Raw genomic sequence first — 23,529 nt, 5'->3', positions numbered from 1 at the left:
CACGGAGCATGAGCAGGGGAGGGGCAGAGAGAAGGAGACACAGGATCTGAAGCAGGCTCCAGGCTCTGAGCTGTCAGCACAGAGCCTGATGCGGGGATCGAACTCACGAACCGCGAGACCATGACCTGAACTGAAGTTGGGCACTCAACCGACTGAGTCACCCAGTGGCCTCTAAACTCAGTATGTTTAAAACAAAAAATTTCAGTTTCCCAAATGGAATAAGCGTCATCATCCTAGCCTCTCAGACCTTAAGACTTGGCTTCACTTTTTGACACTTTCTTTTTCCTGTCTTTTGGATCTAAAATGTCAGTTCTAATAATTCTAGTTAAAAACTTCAAAAGGCCTTTAATTTTTTTCTTGATTCTCATTGCTCCCCTCTTAGTCCAGGGCCTTCCCCCATCATCTTTGGACCACTGATAAGGCCTCCACCTATCCCTCTGTCAAGCCGTCCTGCCCATCAATTAGCAAGGACATAATGGGTGCCTGATGTGTTCAAGAGATCATTCTGTCTGTTGTGGAGTACTCAGACAGTGGTATGTTCTGAAGTCCATTGTACGGGCTCACAGGAGCTGCTGGGATGTCTTTTCCCAGCTCCACATTCAGTGATGTCACATTGTTAGCTGGAACTCAACAACGGTGGAAGTATTTACAACACGGGAATCATCAGATACTGTGAATCAAGGCTCATTCCCGGCCCACACCCATCAGAACCAATTGTCAAACATTTACCAGTATGTCATCAAAGAGATGAGTAAGACCCCTTCCTCCTTCAGGGAGCTCACAATCTAGCTGGGGAGACAATCTAGTGTCAAAAAGTGTCTACAAAGCTCAGTGAGGTCTTGATACAAAGAGAGGCGTACTCCAAATGCAACAGGGTAGGAGGGGTACCAGGGAAGGCTTCATGGTCAGCCCGGGATGTCACGGAGGATACTGGCAAACAAAAATGGTGGGGGGTGAAGGATGGGCAGGCTCAGGGAACAGAATAAGCATGGTTAGGAGGGGAGCAAGGCTTGCTGAAGAATATCAATAGTCCTGGGTGTACAGGGAGCCAGACAGGTGCAGTGTGGCTGGTTGAGGAGCCATGGACAATGAGGCTGGGTAGGGAGACTGTGGAAGGTGTAGACACTCTGGGTAGTGATATGCCACTCAAGACCTGGGGTGAGGAATACGCTTTGAGGTTCATCTGGGTTGCTTCTCTACAGCACCACTAGCAATGCTAATGTGCTAAAGACTCAAGATCATCCTCACACAATTGGCTTTGGGATAGACCACTGCGCCAGGGTTAAGTCATAAATTCTCACAATCTAACTATAAAGGAACCCAGCACCATAAAGAAGACATGAATAGAAAGGGAAATCCTTCATCTTACGATCATAAAGCCTAGAAATTATAAGGTAGTCAGTTTTTATATTGATAAACATTTTATTCTAATATTATAGTAATAATTCAAGTGCAATTTTCTTTGAAAAGTCAACTCTGTTAAAACAAAACTTGTTAAATATCTTTCATCAAACAGAAGCATATTCTTTTCAATCCCCACAGCAGTCAGAGCCCTGTAGCAGAGATAAGATTTCTTTTTTTTAAGCCTACTACATTTTGTTATTGCTAAAAAAAATCTGAATTAGTTGTCAAGGTCTCAGAAGCAGTGATTAATTAACTTTTGAAAGCTCTACCAGATACTCTGACATAAAATCATGAATCCAGATATCTGTGTCTGGCAATGATGTGTCCACTAAATAGACCACTACTTTCCGGTCCCAAGGGTTGGCGTTTTCTATAACTGTCTGAACCAGTGCCACCAGAGGTTTCTTCTCCACATGATTTCGAAATACCATCGAAGCCTCCTCAGACCACTGGTTGCACTTGACCCCTACAAGAAAGACAAGGAGTACAAGGATCAGTGAGTGTCGGATGCACCTTTCTTTGATCCATAATAATGGAAAACGGTTAGTTCCAAAGTAGCTGAAACGTACCAGGTTAGACTTGCCTAATTAAAAAAACAAACCAAAGAGTTACCCACCAATCTTAAAACAGTCCAGCTTATCATAGTTCTCCTATTGTGAATGGGGTTATTTCTGTAAACCTTCACCTACAGACACAAGTTTCATGGAGATTTACTGCTGTGTTATAAAATGAAGTTATAGGGGCACCTGGCTGGCTTAGTCAGAAGAGTGTGTGACTTCAGGGTCATGAGTTTGAGCCCCCCTTGAGGTGTAGACATTACTTAAATAAATTTTTTTTAATCTAAAAAAAAGTGAAGTTATAATAACTACTGCCCATTTCCCTATATAAAGTATAGGCAGATTTAAATGGATAATGGGGATACCCGAGGGGACTAAAATATCAACAGTATCTGTAACATTGTGTGTCAACTGCACTCAAATAAAATAAAATATCAATGATATCAGTGATACATCTCTTATTTACAGATTTTTTTCCCTGATGAACCAGATGTAGTGAAGGATGAGGAGGAGGAGAAAGAGAATTAATATACTTAGACTATACTGATTTTTAAAAATTATATATAATACCATGGCAAAAGCACTGGATTGAAAGTCTAGAGACCTAATTACCATTCCCAGCTCTTCCTCTGTCAAGTGGTATGGGATTTGGGCAAATCAACTGGTCTCTCAGGTCTCAGTCTATCAGAAAATAAACTGGTTGGACCAGATGAATTGTAAATCCCATGTATTCCTAAAGTCCCTATGACTTTTGAGGGCTCAAGTTAGAGAATTCGAAATTAGGTTTTAAAATGAAATTGAGAGAGTATGTGTTTTTCAGAAAATACTAGTAAACTAACATGAATTAAGTGCACATATACTAGATTCGAGAAACTATACACAGTGCCCCATAGTGATGGAGATCTGGGAGTTTCACACATCATTTAACAGACCTGCTATCCATATAGTGAGGTGGGCTAAGTTCTCTGAGAACAAGAGAAGCCTAGAGTAGTCCCCAACCTGCTGTTTCCCGACCTTTAACAGCGATAGTTAACAGTACCTAACCCTCCTAGTGTGTGGGAGAAGTCAGTGAAATGGAGTGGCTGGTGGAGACCTTTGCCCATAGTAAGCCCCAGTGACTGTCAGCCAAGGTGCTGGCGATGGGGATGATGGTGCCATGCACTTGTTCCTCACAGAGACTCCCTCTCTGGACAGTTTGACTGTCATGCTTATGTTAGCAAGCATGTTAGCAAGATCTGAACATCCAAAAGTGAAAATTAAAAAAAAATGCAATCATTAAATCTGAAGAAACTATTTAGAGGTCTGAGTTCAAAGCAGATCAGTGGTAGACATGCTCATCTGCAAAATGCTGTTTTTGGTTCATATCTAACTATCATGGGAGTTTCCTGTGAAATCTAGCAGGAGACACAAAGAAAGAAACTGAAAAATACTTCAAAATAACAGTATATATAGATATAGATATCTCCAACAAAAGCTGGTCAAAAATTAAAAGAAAAATATATATACACACTTCCTTTCATTTCTGAAATCACTTCTGCTACTGTGCTGAATGAGTGGCACCATGTGGTCACGACCCCCCATATCCCAGCAGAGCAGGACACAGACAGTCCTAGATGGCTGGAGGTCTGCATCCCCCAGCCTTTTTCGCCCCCACGCCCTCTGCTAATGCTGCTGGACCTTTGCGCAAAGCTTCGCCTCAGTACGTATGCTACGTACTGGGGGGATGCACAGAGGAGCCACCAGCATTTGCACTGCTGTCACAAAACTCTAACTGGACAGTATTTTAAAGAAGTGTCCCTGTATACCTGCTAATTTACATCCTCAGATTTTAATAATAATAGTCAATAGGGTGTATGAATGTGGTAAAATCACATACTTGCATGCTGTTAATTACAATGCAACTGGAAACTCACCTGGCCATAAAAATGGTCATATTCTATGACCTAGGATGTTTTATAATTGTGGAAACCCATTATGCATTTGTATTATAATATATACAATAAGTTGTCAAATATTAGCTGAGCAATGTGCTCCTCCTATTGGTCGTTTATGTTGTTTCATTGTTTTTGTTTGTTTTGGCTAGTATACACAGCTGCAGGTTTTTTCCTAATACTACAATAAAAGTATAAATAACCTAAATGCTTAACAAAAGGGAAATAATGATTAAATCGAATCTTTTGCAGCTATTAAAAATCATTACAGGGGTGCCTGGATAGCTCAGTTGGTTGAACATCCAACTTTGGTTCAGGTCATGGTCTTGAGGTTCGTGAGTCTGAGCCCTGCATTGGACTCTATGCTGACAGCTCAGAGCCTGGAGCCTGCTTTGGATTCTGTGTCTCCCTCTCTTCCTGCCTCTCCCCCACTCATGCTCTGTCCCTCTCTCTCAAAAATAAATAAACATTTAAAAAAATCATTATGAAGACCATCAAACAAACACTCAAAAAGTAATTAGGAAAAAAATGCTAAAAATGAAGAAAGCAGCATGCAAGACCATACCTGTCCTGACTACAGCTTTAGAAATATACCCATATGTGAGACCACAGACAGAGAGAAATACGGAAAAATAGAAACAGCAGATATAGTGGAAAGGCATGGCTGTGACAGATCATTACAAATTATTTCTATTATGGTCAGGAAGTTGTTTGGAAAAAAAAAAAGTTAACTTAATAGGCCAGTGACTCTGTACTCCCTAAGTGCCCATGACAAAAGGACAATATAAACCATGTTGTGACTTGAGTTCAAGTTCCACAGAAATTACCTGCAAGTTGAGCTGTGACTGCTTGGAATGGCAGCTTTCTGAACATGTCCACTAACGGCTGTACTTTTCTTATGTTGACTAGCTCGTGCTTGCCGTAGTCCAGCTCATACACAGACACCAATCCATTGGTCAGGATTCCTTTTAAAAGCACCCTGTGCCACCTAGATGTGCATTGGATTAAAAAGGAAGAAAAAAAACACACAAAGTTGACATATGCTTTAAGGGTAACAATTTATGATTAAAAAATTAATGCGAAAGATGTTTATCAAAATATAAAACTGTACTGTCATTGAGGTTTTAAAGAGATTGCTTCTTCTTACGCCAAAGGTTACTGTTCTCTGCTTTGCCACCAGCTTACTTGGTGGTATTTCTTCGCTCAACACCCATTCACAGGCCTCACGGAGCTGCTACAGGAGACCGACACATAAACTAGCAACCACCACTAAGCAGAATCAAACAGATGGAGGCTGATCAGGACAAGGCAAGGAGATCCCTCCACTCTGACAGGGAGACGAAGGTCATGTCTGGGACAGGGTATGTATGTAGAAGATGGAAAGAGGGAGTAACTGGAACCAGGCCAGGCTGAAGACATGCATGAGAAGAAAAAGCACAGAAGATTCTACAGGGCATGACAGCTGGGAGCAGAGCAAACACCACAGTAGAGCTAGAAGGCAGAATGTGTGAAGGAATGGAAAAGAAAACCAGATGGGGCAGAGAGTGTGGGAAGAGATTACAAAACATTTTGAATGCAAAGGTGGCAATTTTAGCTATGCCGAGTGAGGACATTAAAAAACAAAATAAAACAAAACACAAAGTCCAACCCACTGCCTAGAATAAAGAGCCTGGAAAAGATAGGAGAGTAGGGGGGAAGAAGAACATGGTTTCTGATCTGGAGTTCAAGGTGCCAGTCAGAAATTCACATGAATATACTTTTCTCCTCTGGGCCTACATTAATCATCATTACAATTAGAAAAGCTTAGACTTCAAAGTTAAGATGTGAAGGACCATATTAAAGTCCTACAGTCTTCGGGTGCCTGGGTGGCTCAGTCAGTTAAGTGTCCAACTCTTGATTTCAATTCAGGTCATGATCTCACGGGTTCATGGGATCCAGCCCTAAGTTGGGCTCTGGCTCTGAGCTGACAGCACAGAGCTTGCTTTGGATTCTCTCTCTCTAAATAAATGAGTAAATAAACTTTTTAAAAAAAAGTTCTTTAGTGTTAACTATGTGATTGAAGAGTATCATCACACTAAGGAAAGGAAGTTGTTTGTAACATCTAAAAGGTAAGTGTCTATGGAGAGCACCTCTGCCCCTGCAAGGTATGAGTCAGGCTCTGCCATGGATGGTGGACTCAGCCATCCTCTGAAACAGATTTATTAGCTATAAGCCGCAAGCCCAGTGCAACAGCAGGCCTTTCACTGCAATACACTGCTGGGCTGGGAGCTGGCTAGGCTGGATGGATTCTCCAGCACACCAGTGGAGAATGGGTACAAGAAACCCACACTGCTGCTATGGGGTAAACTATAGTAAGAAAGCTATGAAGAGGCCAACTTTGGACACTAGTGATTGGGGGTTTGGGGAGGAAACTCCAGAAACCTGTTTCTGAAGGCAGAAACAAGCCCAAAGTGCAGCAAGCGATAATCCATGAGTCACAACAGGGAGGCGCAAAAAGATATCACAGTAAGAATGTGAGTTTTGGGAACCAACAGACTTAGGCTGGCATCCCCCCACCCCACCCCCAGGACATGTTCCAGCTATGTCACCTTGGGCTCCTATTAAACCTCTCTGAGCCTCAATTATCTCATGTGTAGTATTTAATTTTAACTCACTTGCAGAAATAATATATATAAAGTGCCTAGTACATTACTTGGCACACAATAGGTGCTTGGCAAATGGTAGCCGCCATCGTTATTATATAATAATTATGATAATTATTAAAATGAAGATAAGCTGTGTAAATATAAGCATGTCAGAGAAATTTTCATATGTGGAAATGCCAGTTTGGTGCAGGTTGTTAAATCTGTGTAGGTGCAAAAGGAGATAAAAATCATTTGGTTTCCACCTATAGCACTGTCTTTAAATTGTACAGGGCAAATGCTGGTGGTCTGTGTATAAATGCTGATGGTTTTAGTGTATAAATACAAGGTACAGAGCAGCGAGGGAAGAGCTACCAGAAGACTTACATGTCACATGTCATGCCCTTCGGTAGCTTTTAATTTTCAACACTAATAGCTTAACTAAAGGTTTCTGTTTGGACCAGTTAACTGATTTCAGTGCAGGGCTGCTTGTGAATCATCTGGAGAGTTTGCGAAAAACACAGATTCTGAAGTTCCACTCCCAGAGACTCTGATTCAGGATGTCTGGGGTGAGGAAGGAGAATCTGCATTTTTAGTAAGTTTCCAGGTTATTCTTAGCCCACGTGGATTTGGAAATGGCTGCAATCAACAGTGTATCTGAAAATTGCTAAGTCTTAATTCACCAGAGTTGGGACCAGGGTTTTTAGTAAATAGTCCTGTGATACAGGCAAGATAGAAACTCTAAACACTCTACACTGATTCAGTTCATGAAGTTTAAGAAAATATTGGACAATCTGTTCTTATATATATGAGATATACTTGATTATCTAGAAAAAAAATTAGCTGGTGAAAGTCCCAGCCCCAGAGCAGGACTGTTGGACCCATGTTGGGGGAGGGCCGAGTCTGAAACACCACACTGAAGGTCTCCGGTTTGGGTTCTCCTGCCCCACAAAACTCTTGCCCTCAAGTAGGATCTCCCCACAGTTAATCACCATCAATATGCCCCACAGATTAATAGTTAACACTGGTTTTGTTTTAACTGTGATTAAATTATTCTGTGAAGAGTTCTCATGTAGGCAAATGATGTTCCTGTGTGGAATTAAACCCATGCATGCTTACAGTTGTAAATAACATGACATAGTAAAAATGGTTTTTTGAAAGTGAAAAGCTTGTGACATACAAGCTGAATCCTTTTTAAAATGAGAGCTATGATACTTTTCACTCTTATGAATTAAAAATTGTTTTTTTTCTCTTACGGGAATAATAAAGTTTTCACAAATGTCTATGCTTGATATCTTGAGAACGAACCAAAGCATTTTATTAAAAAAATAATAAAATAAGCAGTTTGACCTTTTAAACTGAGTTCTGGGGTGTGTGTGTGTGTGTGTGTGTGTGTGTGTGTGTGTGTGTTGTTGTTGTTGTGGGAGAACAGTTCTTTGTGTTTGTCATCATCAAATAAGCTTGGTCAGTTCCCCTAAGAAAGCTGGCAAAGGAGACGGGACAGGGCTAAGTTGTTCCTTTTTCCAGGGCTTTTGTGACCTTGTACTGTGTAGGGTGGAGTACTTGGGATTCACTGGGTTGGAACCAGAACATATTGGAGGGCTTGAAGGAGGATGTGATCCAAATGGGAAATGTGAAAAAACAGACCAAAGTGCTGCACCAGTGAGTCCCGGCTGGAGAAGTGCACCGTGCATTGCTGCACCATAAAGAAGGTGGCACGGCTCTCCAGGAGCAAGTGACAACCTACCTCAAGAACCTTCTAATCCTTAAACAAGTAATTTTTCTTCTGGGAATCTATCTCAGAAATAATCAGAGATGTGAACAGAGATTTATGTTCGATATTATCTAGAATAGTGAAAAATCTGGGAGAAAAAACTACATAACAAGAGAGAATAAGTAAATTATGATTTCTCTATATGATGGACTATTATTCAGCCTTAAAAATGTTTATGAAGAAGTTTTATCACATGGAAAAATGTTCACAGGATTATGTGAGGTGAAAAAAGTAGGTGTGGAATTGTATTTAATAATAATACTACACCAACTGTATGAGTATATGTAGAAACGAATGAGAAGAAATACATGGTTTAACAAGGGTTCTGTCCGGTTGGAGGATTTTCTTATATATTTTTGTATTTTTCTAAATCTTCTACAATAAGTATTTGTTTTTAAAATTGAAAAGTTGGGGCGCCTGGGTGGCTCAGTCGGTTGAGCATCCGACTTCAGCTCAGGTCACGATCTCGCGGTCCGTGAGTTCGAGCCCCGTGTCAGGCTCTAGGCTGATGGCTCAGAGCCTGGAGCCTGCTTCCGATTCTGTGTCTCCCTCTCTCTCTGTCCCTCCCCCATTCATGCTCTGTCTCTCTCTGTCTCAAAAATAAACGTTAAAAAAAATTAAAAATAAATAAATAAATAAATAAATAAATAAATAAATAAAATTTAAGTTATTCAACCAAAAAGCCATTATTTCCTAAAGAAACAACAACGTTTTGTCTAATAGAAAAACAAAAACATTTAAACCTTCGTTTTAGATATTTAACAGAAATTTAATATATGGTGACTAGATATTTAGATAAATGACATCATGTCAAATATTAAAAGACTGCACAATTCATTAGTCTCGCTTCACATTCAAAATTTCCCTAAGTGCAGTTCAAAGTCCCCCTGCAGAGATTAAGGACTCTTGGTATCACTCCACACATTTTTCGTAGTCGGACCACACGCTCTGTCCAAGGACCTACTTGTTTTCCACTTTGGCAGCATACACTTGGTCTTTTTCCACGGCTACGTGGCGCTCCTCAGACACACTGTAATACAGAATCATCTCCTCCATCAGAACTTCCAGCTTATGTATCTCTTGCCATGGCTGGATGACGAAGTAGCCCGGGTGACAGGCCACAGGCACGTACACATCCATGTGCTCCCCCGGCTTCGACAAGTGGACGGGAGGGGGGAGTTCCTCTGTGGAGAAAGAGCCGGTGTGGTCCACCACAGACTTCTTGATGACGTCTGTCAGGCTCTTTCTCAGATTCTCTCCAGTGGTGCCTGGAATGGGGGTGCCACCGCCTTTGCTGTGGGGAGAGCTAGCTCCACTGGATATGGCACTCAAAAACACATCCTTCTGATGCTTCCACAAGTCTGCATTTGTAATCTGGCGATTAATACTGTGGTGAGGATCAGGGAAGTTCTTAGGGGTGAATAAATAAATGTGTGAGATCCCTCTGGTTTCGTCCACTTTTGTAACCTGTGGAAAACACACAAGGCATTTCAAGGAATCCCAGTTCACCATAATATTAACCTTAAATATTAAAACACAGTATTTTACAAGGAACCCAACTTGCTAAAATTCATTTTATTGAAGGTAAGATAAATGATCTATCACAGCCACAGCAGTGAATAGGCTCTTAAGTCCAAGACGCCAGCAGCTGGCTTATGGAAACAAAAACTTTATTAACCTCTAAAAACCGAGGATAACTTAAAACTCACTAGAGGTCATTATCACTGAGATGGAGTCCGCATACCATTGGTAAAAGCTCTTTTTATTGATGACATTTAAGAACACTCAAAGTAAAAGGAACAGTATGATGCACCCTCAAGGGCTCATCTCCCAGCTTCAACAATAAAAAATAATCACAAAAATGGCAAAAGTGTTCCATATGCATTCTACCTATGCTGGTGCACCCACACACTGGGAAGTGAAGGAGAAATCTTTGACAATTCACCATACCCTTGGGGATCTTGGCCTAAATGCCTTGTTTGGTCATAGTATCTACCCTCACCCTTTACCCCTTCCCCAGTTACATGGGAGGAACCTGGGGAGAAAAAGGAAAAAAGCTCCACTGAACAGGTCAAAACCACAGCTTTGTCCCTTCTGTCCAGGAGACCTTTGGCTACCTTTCTACCTCTTTCTGCCAGAGGGATGAGTGTTATATGGGAATGCCACACACTGACACCTGGGACTGGACAGCTGTGTGTCCCAAAGGACTGGCTGCCTGGTAATTCTTACCAGCTCCTCTGGTTTACCCTGGGAAGGACAAAAATGAGACACTTCCAGCCACACTGATCTCTTATCATAAAGGGCCCCAAAAGAAAGGCAGGAACAGAGGTCTCAGACAGGGAGACAAGGCGATCCATCTACAGTAATTTGCTTAAAAATATTTTTCCTAGCAAGATAGATCTATTTAAATTAATTAACATTTCAAAGTGCTAATGAATGAATGACTGCTAATTTATTTTGCTATTTATGATACAGAAGTACCATTTCAAAGATCAACCATTAAAAAATATTTTTATTGAGTACCCAATACTCTGGCTTTAAGAGCTTAAAACATAGTTGATAAAACAATATTCATTTATCATACGGCAGTTGAAGAATATAAAATGGTAATTAAGTGTGTAATTGTATAAACATAGGAAAATCCCTGTGAACCAGAATAATTTGGAGATTTTCATGAAGATATTTCTCAAGGACATTTCATTGTTTAATGCTTATAGAAAATAGCATTGTTCATTAGTTAAGCAAAAATATCTTATGTTTTTATACTTGGAAATAAATATAATGTTTTTGATACAAAGATGCAAAAGTACAAAAAATAGGAGCTAGTGAAATAAAACAGTTTAAACTTTTAACAGGCAGAAAACAAGATTATGATCAAATTATTTGCTTGTAATCTATTACACTTTTGAAAAAAAAAAGAAACAGAAGACTTATTTGAATGACCTTTACAAACATTTATCAAGAGATATATGGTCCCTCTGTTGGGAATTTAGTTCCTTATCATGGAGCAAAATAGGAGCAGAGAACTATCTCTGCTACCTTATTAATACTGGAAAAATTATATAAAGGGCTTAAAAATAATACTGGAGATACAGGATAAATTCTTAAATAAAAATCAAACCATGAAATATCTTATCATACATGTAACCAACCTCTTAACTACCAAAATGTGTCACATATGAAAGCATCAATTTATGGTAAGACAAAATCCTTTCACAAAAAAACAAATGAGCCCTTCTGGCTGACAGCTCCCTTTCCAAATGTATCAAGATAACTAACCTTAATGCTACAGTCCGAGCAATTCAAAACAGAATCTCTTAACCAAAGCACAGCATCTGGTGTCCACATGCCAATAGACTGTGGAAGATCTGCTAAGCAGCACTTTATAGCCTGGAAAGAAAACATGATGGAAAAGCAAACACACCATCTTAAAATAGGTACTTATAAGTAATGTCAATGTTATTTTCCTGTAAGTCGGACACGTTGCCAAGATAGAAAGCAAGCAACAGCAATAGCTAACAATGACAATCGGAGCTCTGGAGCTGGAGCGTGCGCTATGTTGCTGGCTCTATTTATATCGCCTCTATTGTCTTTACTCCTATTTGAGCAGGGCTTATACCAGGCAGTTCACATACTTATCCTACGATACCTCTGCAAGATGGGCCAGTGTTGTGACCTCATTGTACAGACAGTGAAATGGAATCAGAGAGACTTACGTGCATCAAGTCACAAAGTTGTGAAAAACAGTGAACAACCACATTTGGACCATTTCCAATTGTGTTACAAACTTGGACTTCTTTTGCTCATTATCAAGATCAAAACTGAGAGGGCATCTCACAACATGATTACAAATACATCCAAATCTCTTCCAGAAAATCTCTCAGGCTTGTAATATATAGTACCTGAGGTGGTATCACAATTATTTCTTGTAGAAACCGAGGGGGAATTTCCCTGAGTTCGGACACTTTTACGGATGTCACAGTACCAGAATCCAGGAATTGAACATCAAGAGCTCGACTGCTATGAACGTTTGTGATCTGCAATGAGACAAGTGTTGGCTAATTTATTAGCACATTCAAAAGGCCAAAACACTTCTGTGCGATTATATTTTGTATAACTCTAAAATGCATATGAAAATCAACAAAGACTATCAGTGTTAATGAAGTTTTCTTAAAAATGTACCTATTTACAATAGGTACTCTTTTAGAGCAGAACTGATGTCAACATCTAGTTGTTAAATCATTTAATCAATAGTAATCACCAAACTAATAACAATCAATAAAATCAAATAGGTAATGTTTACTATGCTTTCAACTCTAGGACACTACTGATTTATAAAACAATTTGAAACATCATTATATACTGTTGATTAAAGATGCCGTCTGTTCTCCAAAATATTAAAATGTGAGGTAAAAAACCCATTGTGTCTCAGCAATGAAGAAATAAAGAATACAAAGAATTCAGACACACAAAAATTTCTTGTAGTAGGTAAATACTATGTCTTTTTAAATCATAACCTATTGTGGCATTTTATAGTTTTGTCAGAAAGCCCAATGATAATTTTTATCATTTGTCCTAACTAAAACATTGAAACTCAAAAAGTCAGAAAGGTAAAATAAGCCAAATTAATAATTCAAAAATGGGAAAATTACATACAGGGTCAAAGTAATAATTACCTGTGATCAAATGGCGACATCACAATGTTAAGATTCTGGGTGCACCTTTAAATGCCGTAAGTTCCCTTAATAAGCCATTGTGATATCTGCCGTCACTGAATATAGTTAACCTTAGCCAAAGATAGCCCCGTCACGATGGTTATCTGGGCAGGGACTTCGTGCCTACAACTGCTCTCACTGCCACCTTGTGAAGGGCGGTGCTTTCAGTATGGTGACTGTTAAGAACTGAACTTCTCTTGGCATGGAAGTCAGATATATCAAAAGTAAAGCCTTTTTCTGTGGCCCCAGTAAATGCTTTATTAATATAACAGCATAATTCTTTAATCTCTTAAGATTATGATAGACACAAACAGTATTACAACAATATCCTAAAATGTATTTTATTCAAAATATGTTGGCATGGTTGGTATATACTGAATGCTTATTATGGCCAGGCATAACTGGGTAGAGACATATACTCCCCCATCTCAAAGAGCTCCTAGTCTCACAAGAGATGATGACACAAATAAATAATTAGGATATAAGGTAGTAGGGCAATAATAGAGTTATGCATGAGGTACTATGAGAACATAGAGAATGGGTACCTGACCCAGCCAGGAAGCAGATGTTAGGGCAAGCTTTCAGGAGGAGGGAATACCTAAAATTGATACTTTCCTTTAAAATGTACTTTTTTCTTCTTATGCTAGTAAAATGCCTTTATCATAGAAAATTTAGATACTTCAAAGAATGATATAAAAAATCACTTATAATCTATAATCAATTGTAATTATCCTTGTAGTCTTTAATCCATACATTTATAAAGAATTAGATTTACAAAAACTAGAACATTATTTGTATATACTATTTCCTAATTGGCTACTTTTCACTAAGTGTCTCAAAAATATTTCATGTCATTAGTCTTCTATAACATTTTAATATTACATAATTGTATCATGCAGATACGTTATGACTTATCTAATAACCCCTTTGGCTTTATAATTTTTTTTTTAATTTTTTTTTTCAACGTTTTTTATTTATTTTTGGGACAGAGAGAGACAGAGCATGAACGGGGGAGGGGCAGAGAGAGAGGGAGACACAGAATCGGAAACAGGCTCCAGGCTCCGAGCCATCAGCCCAGAGCCTGACGCAGGGCTCGAACTCACGGACCGCGAGATCGTGACCTGGCTGAAGTCGGACGCTTAACCGACTGCGCCATCCAGGCGCCCCTTTATAATTTAAATTGTATAAATTTTTGCTCTTTTAAGAAATAATCATACTTACTGGGCATGTGTATTTCCTTTTTCATAAATTAAAATTTCACAAATGTCACAATTTCAGCTGGGCCTTACATGATGAATGGGAATAAACCAGGTTGGTAGGAGTCTAGTTAGGGGCTAATCCAAACATTTCAAACAGAGGGGGAAAAGGATGGGCAAGACATTTATATTTCTTATGTGTGGAAGCTACAAGCTTTTTGATTATGCTGGGATGTAAAGAGAGAGGCAGGGCAAGGCAGGAGATGATGCTGAGAGAAAGGTAAAGGCAAGGTAAGGTCTTGGAGAGCCAGACATTATGTCTTAAAGAACCAGATTTACCCTGCAGATGAGAAGAAGCCAATGTCAAGTCTTGAGGAGAAGAATGAGATGGTTGGCTTTGTAAGAGGCCATGTATTTTTGGTGGTAAGACTGGGTGAGGGCTTTGAAATCAGACAGATTTGGTTTTAATCTCACCTCTCACTTTCTAGCTGAATGACTTTCCTCATCAATAAGAATGGGATCATAGGGTTTTGTGAAGATTAAGTCAGATCAGTCATGTTTATAAAAAAAACAAAAAACAAAAAACATTTTAGGACACCTGGGTGGCTCAGTTGGTTAAACGTCTGACTCTTGATTTTGGCTCGGGTCATGTTCTCACCATTCAAGGGATCAAGCCCCACATCAGATTGGGGTCTGTGCTGACAGCACACAAAACCTGCCTAGAACTTTCTCTCTCCTCTTTCTCTGCCCCTCCCCATGCTCATGCATGTGCTTTCCCTCTCTCTCCCTCTCTCTCTCTCTCTCAAAATAAATAAACTTAAAAAATAAATAAAAAACATAAATAAATAAATAAATAAATAAATAAATAAAAATAAATTTAAAAAAAACATTTCGTGTCTGGGAAATAGTAAGCCTCATTAAACATTGGAAGTATTGCTTGTTATTATTTACATTTTGGGTCACTCGCTCTAGTGGCATGGAGCTTGACTGGAGGAAGACAAGAGTAAAGACAGAGGAACCATAGTATTGCAGTGATCTAGGCAAGAAATGACAAAGATGCAAAATGTCACCGGGGCTGAGGAAGATTCAGGAATCCAAGATAACTCTTAAGAAGCAGCCTCAGTGGCTGCATGAAGAGAGATACCACCAAAATACAGATATAGGAGGAAGATAAGGATGGGAAAAGATAATTTTGGTTTCAGACATGCAAAGCTTGAGGACTATGCGAGATGGACAATTAGGCTGGCTTTTGCATAAATCTGAAGCTCATCGAGGGCTGGAAAACAAACTGGGGAGTCATGAGGACAGAGTTGGTAACTGAATCGATGAGACGGCATTGCCTAGAAGGATGCAGAGGCCTAGAAGAACAGTGAGCTGGGACAGGACTTGGAGGGCACTGACAGTGACACTGTGGAGTGTGGTGGGTGGGGGAGGTTGGGGTAAAAAACAGGAGAAGCAATCATTAGAACATCATGAGGAAAATTAGGAGGATTTGATACCATGGTAGCCTCTCTACAGCGAGAGGGGTACTTCAGGTTTCGACACTGTTAGATGCAGCCAAGAGGCCTGGTAACATAAGACCTGGAAGACTCTAGCTGGATTGTGCAGCTGAGATCCTGGTGCTCTGTTGGAGTACAGGCAGCAAACAGCCGTGGCTGAAAACTGGCTGGAAGGTGCCATAGAAGCGAAGGCAGACCACTTGGGATGTGTTTGAAGGAAACAGGAAGAGTGATGACCACTGAGTAGAGTTGGCTGGATGTATGGAGTAAGTTCAGAAGGTATAGGCACTAAATTAAGCTTAGATGAGTTACAATGTCGGGAACAAACACATCATTTAAACACAGGATCTGCTTCTCATTAATCATTCTTTCTTCCTTAACTTTCTACGTATCACTAAGAGAATGAATACTTTTGCTACCTCCAAGGCAGACAACTCACAGTTTGATAGTAAAACAAAAATAATACTAGACATTTATCTCAAGTATCTGAGCATATGATGAAAAGGTATTTTGCCAAAAACGCATAACCTGATTCTACACATGAAGAAACTCAAGCAGTGACATAGTCTGCAAAATGCTGCTACTATTCAAAAGGTGAATAACAAAGAAAGCCAGAGCAATTGCCAGATTGGAGGAAACTAAGAAGGCATGACAATTAATTACAACTTGGGATCCTGGACCAGAAAGAAGATATTTGCAGGACAATCTGGGATGTCAACAGAGTCTGCAGATTAGTTAATAATATTGTATGAGTGTTGATTTGCTGGTTCTGATAATGGCTATGCCAAGACGTTAACAACTGGAGACAGTGGGTAAAAGGCATATGGGAACTCTTGGGACTATTTTTACAACTTTCTAAAAGTCTGAAATTATTTCAAATATGTGTGCATTTATATGTAATACACTAAACAGCACAGAACTTTAAAATTTTTAATTTTTAAAAATCTTTATTTATTTTTGAGAGAGAGACAGCGTGTGAGCAGGGGAGGAGCAGAGAGAGAGGGAGACACAGAATCTGAAGCAGGCTCCAGGCTCTGATCTGTCAGCACAGAGCCCGATGTGGGGCTCGAGCCCACAAACTGTGAGATCATGACCTGAGCTGAAGTCGGACACTCAACCGACTGAGCCACCCAGGTGCTCCTAAAATTTTTTTAAATGTTTATTTCTATTATTTTTGAGAGAAAGATAGACAAAACGTGAGTGGGGGAGGGACAGAGAGGGAGACACAGAATCTGAAGCAGGCTCCAGGCTCTGAGCTGTCAGCACAGAGCCCAACGCAGGGCTCGAACCCACAAACCGTGAGATCATGAGCTGAGCTGAAGTCTGAAGCTTAACCAACTGAGCCACCCAGGTGTCCAATAAACAGCACAGAACTTTAAAATTCAAATGCCATGTTCTTTTGAATGAGTTATGTTTTTGAAGTTTACAACTAAACATACAACTCTTAGTCACATAACCCCCGCCCCACTGCTTAAAGTAGAGGTTCTTGCATCTAGATTAAGAACCTCTGAAACAAAGACAAAAAAGGAAAAAAAAAATCAAACCCAAGTTTGACACTTTAGCAATTGGGAAAACTAGATATCAAAAATAGAAGAAAGAAAGAAAAAAGGAAAGAAACAGCAACAACGAAAATCCAAAACCCACCTTTGAAAAACATATGAAAATATATGATAAAATATAACAAACCTCTTTTCAAATTTGTAACTGTGCTTGCAAGAAAATAAGATAATTATTAGAGACTGGAATTAGAGGAGCATGTAAACACTGAAGCCAAAGCTGTCCTCCGCAGGAAGGAAGATCTGAGACATCCCCCCAAACCCCTGCCAAGAAGTCAGAACTCTCAAAGGGCTACACCCTCAGCAGAATGGTGACTCTAGAGAACAATGAAGCAATATCTAGTGAAACTGAAGACAGGCATTCTCTCTACCCAGAAACTCCATTCCTTCCTACGTACCCTGGGAGATGTGCACAGGAAGGTTCATAAAAGGAGGTTCCATTTATAACAAAAAATTAGAAAAAATCTAAATACTGACGATCAGGGTGCTGGAGTGACAACGTTGGCACATTCGTACACCGTTAAATCAAACAGCAGTGAAAACAAATGAACGAGAGCTGCACACATCAACATGGATGAATCTCCCGCAGAATGAATAAAAAAACATATTTCAGAAGCATCAATACATTTTACCATTTACATATATTTTTTAAGCATTTGTGTTAGATTTTATTAAGTTTTACTATAAATATTCTATATACATTTTCATTTCTGTATTCCCACTACCTCTATATTAAAATATATAGATAGCAAAAGCTCGTATGTATAAATGCAAACACAGTGAAAGTATAAAAAGGCATAGGAATTAGAAACATTACACTCAGTGGGCAGTTCCCCTCCTCCAGAGTGGGAGTAGAAGAAATGGAGGCAGGCATAGAGCCTCAACCATGTTGGTCATGTTTTATTTCTCCCGTGGTGATGAATATGTGGGTACTTCTTCCATTTTTTAAAAAACTTGTTTGTGTATCTGAAATATTTCACAATAAGCTTTAAAAAAGAAGTGACTGATTTTTACCTCTACTCGTAACCATTTTCCTTTGCAGTGGAAGAGGCAGACTTTCCCACAGAAGGGTAATGAAACGAAGTACTCGGAGGTCATGTGCTACAAAACAGAAATGCGTGACACTTTTATTACTCTTAGCAAGGAGCGTATTGCTACACCACCAGAAAAACATCACTGTGGCTCAGGCTCACTGGGGCACCCGTACTTCGCCAGGCTTCCCATGAGGAGTCTGCTGTAGTGCGTGTACGAGGGTGATGGGATTTCTACCTTATTTCTCAGACATTACTGATGGCATCTTCTACTCTCCCTCCTCACACATGGCCCATAAATCAGACCTGCTAAAATGTCTACAAACATAAGTGTGCAGGTCAGTATGATGCATCCAGGCACGAGTGCCATCAGTTAAACATGAAGAGGGAGGGTGAATCTGCCAAAAAGGAGGAGAAGAGCCTGGATGAAAGTGAGGTTGGGCTAGCTGTCCAGAAGGCCTCTTCCTGCCAACTTTTAACATTTAGATTCAAAGACGAGATTTTTACTTCCAAAACAAATGTTATCAACACAAATATGGGTGTCAGTGCCAGTGAAATGGCAATAAATCACGACCATAGGCCTCTTCATCCTCCCCTTTGCTGTAGCTTGAAGCTGAGGACCTGTCACGGTCTCCTCCATTCAGGGTGAATGTTTGTACTCTCCCCAAAGGCAGTGTCTCCATTTGGGTTACCAGCGCACTGGGGACGATCGAGAGGACTTTTCACCACCATGAATAATAAGCACATGCATGCAAATGAGTCACTGGAGTCAGCTTCTCTAGATTTCTCCAAGATAGATTAGCAAACCAAACTTAAGCAATGACCCTGAGATACAGCTAAGACATCTGTAATACAGAAAGAGACAAAGCTACAGATCTGATGCCTCAGTTCTAGGCTGTAGTCTGAATACAAGTCTAACCCGATTCAGCACAAATATTTTAGAATACCTATTCTATGTAGGATACTTGATTAGATACTGTAGTACCTAAATGAATTAGGTCCTTACCAGTACCTGCCAAGGCTCTGTCTCTGCCCTCAAGAAGCCTACACTGTGTAAGGCAAACGAATACCCAAACAGCAAAACTACAATGTTGCAAATGAAGCCACGAGGCACTTTGGTGTGCTTGGGAGTTGGAGGGAAGGGTTCACTTCTAAGGGCAAGAGGGTCAGGACCCACATGGCATTAGGATTTAATCACTCAAAACCAAGCATATTCTGGATTACAATTGTAACGCCCTAAGAGAGGTAAGAACATCACCTTAGAACTTTAAAACAAAACCTCCTCAGATCCTGGTTTAGAAAATAATACTAGAATCAAAGGGTAAGGAGCTTATTAATAAATTTAAACACAGAACCACATTTACCAAGGCATTAGGTTCTCATGGACCATAAAGAGCTTGGGGAGTGATACTTTAGAAGTTTTCTTCTCCTCCTAGATTCCATGGTTTTGTCTTTGCCCGAGGCAGGGGAGTCAGCTGGCTCTAGCACACAAAGTCACAGCGGCCGCACCGTAGCATCATCAACTGTGCCTTGTAAATAACAAACCTGCCAGTCGCTGGGCCCTTACTCTGTGCCAGGCGCTGTGCTAAGCAGTTTGGCCGCTACTCCTCACAACAATCCTATGGATATATACACTGTTATTATCCTCATTTTGTAATGCAGAAACCAGTAGTTTTTTGTTTTTTAAGTTCTGCAGTCCAAGACTCTTACCTACCATTCTACAGCTTCTACCTCAAATTGTTCAAAAACTACACTTATACCATTTGGTGACCATTCTTGTTTGGAACTGAGAATTTTCGAGGTGGATGTCACTCTGCCGTACCTTACAATGGAAGTAGTCCTCTATCTTATGCAGAAGGTCGTTGAGCTTGTTCAGACCTTTACAAGGCACCTGGCAGTAGAGTGTGCCATCAGAGCAAATATTAGTCACTCTGACATTTGTGTACATAGCATCAATCTGGAACAAAGGACACACCAAGGAAGCTTGAGACTAGAGCACAGCTCTTACCTACTTTAGGGGTATCTACCTAAATAATCGCATTAAAAGTCTTTGCATTTTAACATCTTTTAAGCAAGCAGGAGAATAGATAGGATGATAGAATGAAATTTGAAACTTAAATGTGAAAACCTCATTTGGAGACCTCTCTTTCCAAAAGGAATATCTGATATCATTGTTTCAGGGACAAAGTACACATTTTGCAAACATTAATTACCACATTTCATTGCCTGAAAGGCTAAGTGTCTTTCATTTTGGTTTATTTTCTACCTATTAATTTAGAAAAATAATTATTACATAAAAAATACTTTTTGCAACATTAACATAAATGAAAATAAAAAACTCTCACAAAATCAGTCCCATTATCAGCCTACTTTCCTACCTGTGTTTATCGGCTGCATGAATGTTAGTAATTTTTAAAAATTATAATCATAGCAAAGGCTTAATTTTGGCCAACTTTTAGTCAAATCATAATATAAAGAGAATTCACTGTTGTTCTACTTATTAAACAAATGTTTTCCCAATGTTGCCATGGGAAACCATTTAAAATGGGTGATGGGCAGGGGTGCCTGGGTGGCTCAGTCAGTTAATCGTTCGACTTCGGCTCAGGTCATGATCTCACAGTTCATGGGTTCAAGCCCCTCATGGGACTCTGTGCTGACAGTTCAGAGCCTGGAGCCTGCTTTGGATTCTGTGTCTCCCTCTCTCTTTGCCCCTCCCCGACTCACGCTCTGTCTCTCAAAAATGGATAAAGTTAAAATAAATAAATAAATAAATAAATAAAATAAAATAAAATAAAATGGGTGATGGGCATTGAGGGGGCACTCGTTGGGGTGAGTACTGGGTGTTGCATGTAAGCGATGAATCACGGAAATCTACTCCCAAAACCAAGAGCACACTGTATATATACACTATATGTTAGCTAACTTGACAATAAATTATATATATATAATATATTATATATTATATATATAATATTTACAAATACTTAAATATATATATTTAATAATAAACATAAATAAAATAAAAATAAATATAAAAAATATATATTTTTAAAAATAAATATATAATAAAAAAATAAAATGACCATTTTTAACATCTCATCTTATTCTTTAGAGTAGCTGTTCTATAATTTATTTAAAGATTTCCTTCTTTGTGGAAAATTTATGTTTTTTACCTTTTAAAACTGTAAAAGCTAACAATTTAATAAACATCTTTACTTATCTAACTTTCTGTTCTTTTGTATTATCCGCTTCTATTATCTTTGCAAAATAATTTCTTATAAAATACAATTTTACTCTAGAAACTGGGAAATAAAACAAAAACCCAATTCCTAATAATTCCTATTTATGTGTTGGCCTTCTTTTCCCCTCTTCCAGTGACCCCCCCTCCCCCTCCTTTTCTCCCTTGACACACAGGCAACCTGTCCCTATCAGTTGTTAGCCTACAATTTATACCATTCTTTTCCGCTACCTTTCTTCCCTACAGTGTGTGTGACAGACAACTAGAGTGGTCACAGTGCTACCTGAAGGTGAACCTCTAGAGACTTGTCGCAGATGGCCTTTAAGCAGGTGGCATTAATATTGACGTCATCTTCTCCCGAGGTGTCGTACAGAACAACAAGCGGAATATCTGCTTTGTCAAGTATTTCCACAGCAAAGATCTTTCCACAAGTTAAAGATTCAACCACCTTCACTAAATCAGGATCATCACTTAAAACCTCCAACCCTGAAAAATATTGACTATTTTAATTTCTACTTAATTAGCAGAATCATTTTAAGATAAATAGACTGCATGGGACTGTTTGGGCTGCTTACTATAACAGTGAATCTACTACCAAATCCTTATAAATTTTCTAGGGAAGCTTTGTTTTACAGTCTTGTTCACATTACCCATTCTTAGGTTTTAAAATATATATATTGTAGTGAGAATACCTTTTTGAATGATTACACAAAGGCAGGCAATCTTACAACAAAAAGAAAAGTTGATGGTCTATCAGAATTTCTACCTTAGCAGAAACGGACTTCACTTTATATACCAACACATATTTAAAACAAAAAGACTAATACACACAAGAAGCTATCAGTCAGTCATATCTGCCAGTTATGTATTTGTAATGTTTTTCCTAAAAATTTACCCTTGACCTTTAAAATTTTCTAATTGAATATACAATTGTTTCATATAAAATGAACATGCATTTATTGGAAATTTATACAATTATTTTCTTTCTTTATTTCTTCTTAAGTACACCGTGATGGTTCTGAGTATACCAAAGAACGTTGTGATTTATCAAAGAAAGATTAAATTGTATTTAACATAATATAGGTATCAGGTGAATTTCACTGTGGTCTACTTAACTCTTTAAATTCTTTGAAAATTGTAATTCTATGTAACATATACATGACAACTCTAAGCTATTCTTTTAAACTAATTAAAACTAGCTCATCATTTCCCCAATGGTGTCATGAGGTCCATTTCTGTATTTTCCCCTTGAAATTCATAAGCACGAGTTCAGAGTCCCTGTGAGCTACCTCTCTCTTCTTGTTCTCTCTTCCGGACACATAACGTCACAGCTTTCACCAAATCTCTCATCTCAGCATCCTGAATCTTGTCCTACGCTCCTGATACGTTCTTTTCAAAACTAACTCCCACAGGGTTGTAAGAGGCTTCTAAAACTACTTGGGATTTACCTCACAGACAGAGCCATACCCAGCCCCACTGGCATAAAAACCCTTTCTGGCTGAGAAGGAGGTATTTCTCACAGGGCTAATTTTCATTGAAGAATTGTGATCACTTTCTGAATTTAGCTCAGGCTCTCCTGGCATGATGCTTACACACTCCTGTGTCTTTCCTCATATTAACACGGCCACTATGTCCTCCATGCTTGTAGGTTACTCCTACAGCATCCCTCTCACACACAAGAGGAGGAAAGAAAAGAACAATGGTATGTGGACTGTGCCAGAGAAGGATGAACTTGGGCTTGGGTGCATGAAGGTGCATTAGGTGGTAACAAGCAGTAGCCAGAGGCCACCTCAGTGGGGAAGAAGCGGAGAGTCACCTCCCAACAGGTCAAACAACAGGATTCAAACTGATCAAATCCCATGATACAGGGCGTCTGGCTGGCATTGCTAGGGCAGTTTGAACAACAACAACAAAACCTTTAAGATGGCCAATAGACATTCGCATAATAAAGTATAATAAAAACATTTTAACATATTGATAATGGTCACATCTTGTAAAGACATTAAA

At 39.3% G+C, this 23,529-nt stretch overlaps 1 protein-coding gene across 2 annotated transcripts in view; it reads right to left on the bottom strand.

Moving 5' to 3' along the window:
• Positions 1-1,394: 1,394 nt before the first annotated feature.
• Positions 1,395-23,529, bottom strand: part of TDRD7 (tudor domain containing 7) — a 77,548-nt gene continuing 55,413 nt past the window's right edge. For both annotated transcript variants that reach the window (XM_049626863.1, XM_049626868.1), the window contains exons 10-17: positions 21,806-22,008; positions 20,107-20,241; positions 18,268-18,354; positions 12,190-12,324; positions 11,567-11,677; positions 9,252-9,754; positions 4,720-4,880; positions 1,395-1,870 (exon numbers count right to left, since the gene is read on the bottom strand). In XM_049626863.1, coding sequence (XP_049482820.1) covers positions 1,650-1,870; positions 4,720-4,880; positions 9,252-9,754; positions 11,567-11,677; positions 12,190-12,324; positions 18,268-18,354; positions 20,107-20,241; positions 21,806-22,008 — 1,556 coding nt within the window. In that variant the 3' untranslated portion in view covers positions 1,395-1,649. The remainder of the gene's footprint in view (positions 1,871-4,719; positions 4,881-9,251; positions 9,755-11,566; positions 11,678-12,189; positions 12,325-18,267; positions 18,355-20,106; positions 20,242-21,805; positions 22,009-23,529) is intronic.

Source organism: Panthera uncia, chromosome D4, assembly GCF_023721935.1.
Source record: "Panthera uncia isolate 11264 chromosome D4, Puncia_PCG_1.0, whole genome shotgun sequence".
NCBI lineage: Eukaryota > Metazoa > Chordata > Mammalia > Carnivora > Felidae > Panthera > Panthera uncia.
This window is presented reverse-complemented; position numbering and strand designations above follow the sequence as displayed.